We start from the raw sequence: 1502 nt of genomic DNA, 5'->3' as shown, positions 1-1502 counted from the left end.
GCTCACAACTTTATCTCTACACTTTACTGGCATTTCCACAATCACATTTGCCAAATCTGCACCCTCTTTACAAAGCCTCTTCACTATTCGCGCCCGATTCTTGAATTCATTCAAACTGATCACATCTTTTACACTCTTTTCATACACACTAAACATCAACTCTGCTTCCGACATACTGTTCGGGACGTCATAGACAAGGACACGCGGGTCCATGGTCCTTGGTCTTTCGACTCTGAGACCAGCTTGTCCAAAGTTTGGGCAAGCCGTAAGGACCCCCCTGTCCCGATCTGTTGCTGTCTCGACAATCACACCTCCACCCTTCGCAGGTCTAACCTTCTTCACACACACATTCACATCATTAACAATCGCTTCATTCATTCGCTTTTTCACCTCTCTCGTTGTCAACTCTTCATTCGCACCTTTCACAATCACCGCAAAACTCTGCTTAACATCACTCCTCTTCGTAACACCACTCATTTCACACTCTCTCACCTTTTCACACACTTCATTCATAGACTCTACACTCTTGCTAACCCTTTCAGCTACTTCACACATAACAGACACACTCTCCGCCACCTTAACAACACACTCACTCATTCTTTCCCTCTCCATCAACCTTCCACGCATTCTTGCATTGTCCATTGACATTTTCATCAGCAAATCCTCTAGTCTCGCTACCTCCTTCTCTACTCTTTCAGTCACCTCCACCGCCACTTCATTCGCATCATCCCTAAGGATAACACCAATTCCTCGCGCGATGGTTCTAGCTTCCGAAAGAACACTTTCAACATTTATACGCTCATCAACATCCATACTTTCATCAGCATTCACTTTCACACATTCACTCTCTTTTTTCTTCATCTCATTCATACTCCTTCTCTTTTCTTCCTCCATACGCAACCTTTCCTTTTCAGCACATTCACGCTCACGTTCTTTTTCCACATTCTCACGTTCCTTTTCTGCACGCACTCTTTCCTTCTCTAAATCACGCCTTCTCTTTCGCTCCGCCTTCTCCTTTTTCTTCTTCTTCGACGATTGCTTTCTGCTACCAATCACAGATTCATCCGATGACACATCCAACTCAAATTCAGGCTTTCTCACTGGCGAACGCGAAATCACACGGTTCACGGTTGAACCGGAAGTCTCACTCACACCCGAAGCATTCTCAGACACACAACCCTTTGCACCACACTCACACTCATCACCACTCTCACACACACATACATCAATTTGTTTTTTTAAATAATAATTTTTTTCCGAGGCAATTTTAAATTTGTTCATCATCTGGTTCGTACCCCTCACCCATCAGGCAGCGTTGGATCGCTAACAGAATAGAAGCCCAACATGAACAACCCGGACAAGTACCCACACCAAAACCGAAGTCGCGGCAAGAACACTCTACCGGGGAGAAAAGAAAGGGAAAGAAAAGGAAAAGGAAAGAAAAGAAAAGGAAAGAAAAGAATGTAAAAGAATAGATAAGAAAAGAGAGAAGAAGAAGTAAG

General features: G+C 43.9%; 1 protein-coding gene across 1 annotated transcript; it reads right to left on the bottom strand.

Moving 5' to 3' along the window:
- Positions 1 to 27: 27 nt before the first annotated feature.
- On the bottom strand, positions 28 to 1209 carry LOC127282302 (GRB10-interacting GYF protein 2-like; the record flags this gene model as incomplete). The annotated part of the gene is made up of 1 exon (XM_051306469.1): positions 28 to 1209. A coding segment is annotated over one exon (1182 nt), but the record flags the coding sequence as incomplete, so codon positions are not given.
- Between the last annotated feature and the right edge of the window lie 293 nt (positions 1210 to 1502).

This window comes from Leptopilina boulardi, unplaced genomic scaffold (assembly GCF_019393585.1).
Source record: "Leptopilina boulardi isolate dan_hultmark-lab unplaced genomic scaffold, ZJU_Lbou_2.1 LbouV2_294, whole genome shotgun sequence".
In the NCBI taxonomy this organism is placed as follows: Eukaryota; Metazoa; Arthropoda; class Insecta; order Hymenoptera; family Figitidae; genus Leptopilina; species Leptopilina boulardi.
The sequence above is the reverse complement of the archived record's forward strand: the minus strand, read 5'-3'. Positions and strand labels throughout refer to the sequence as shown.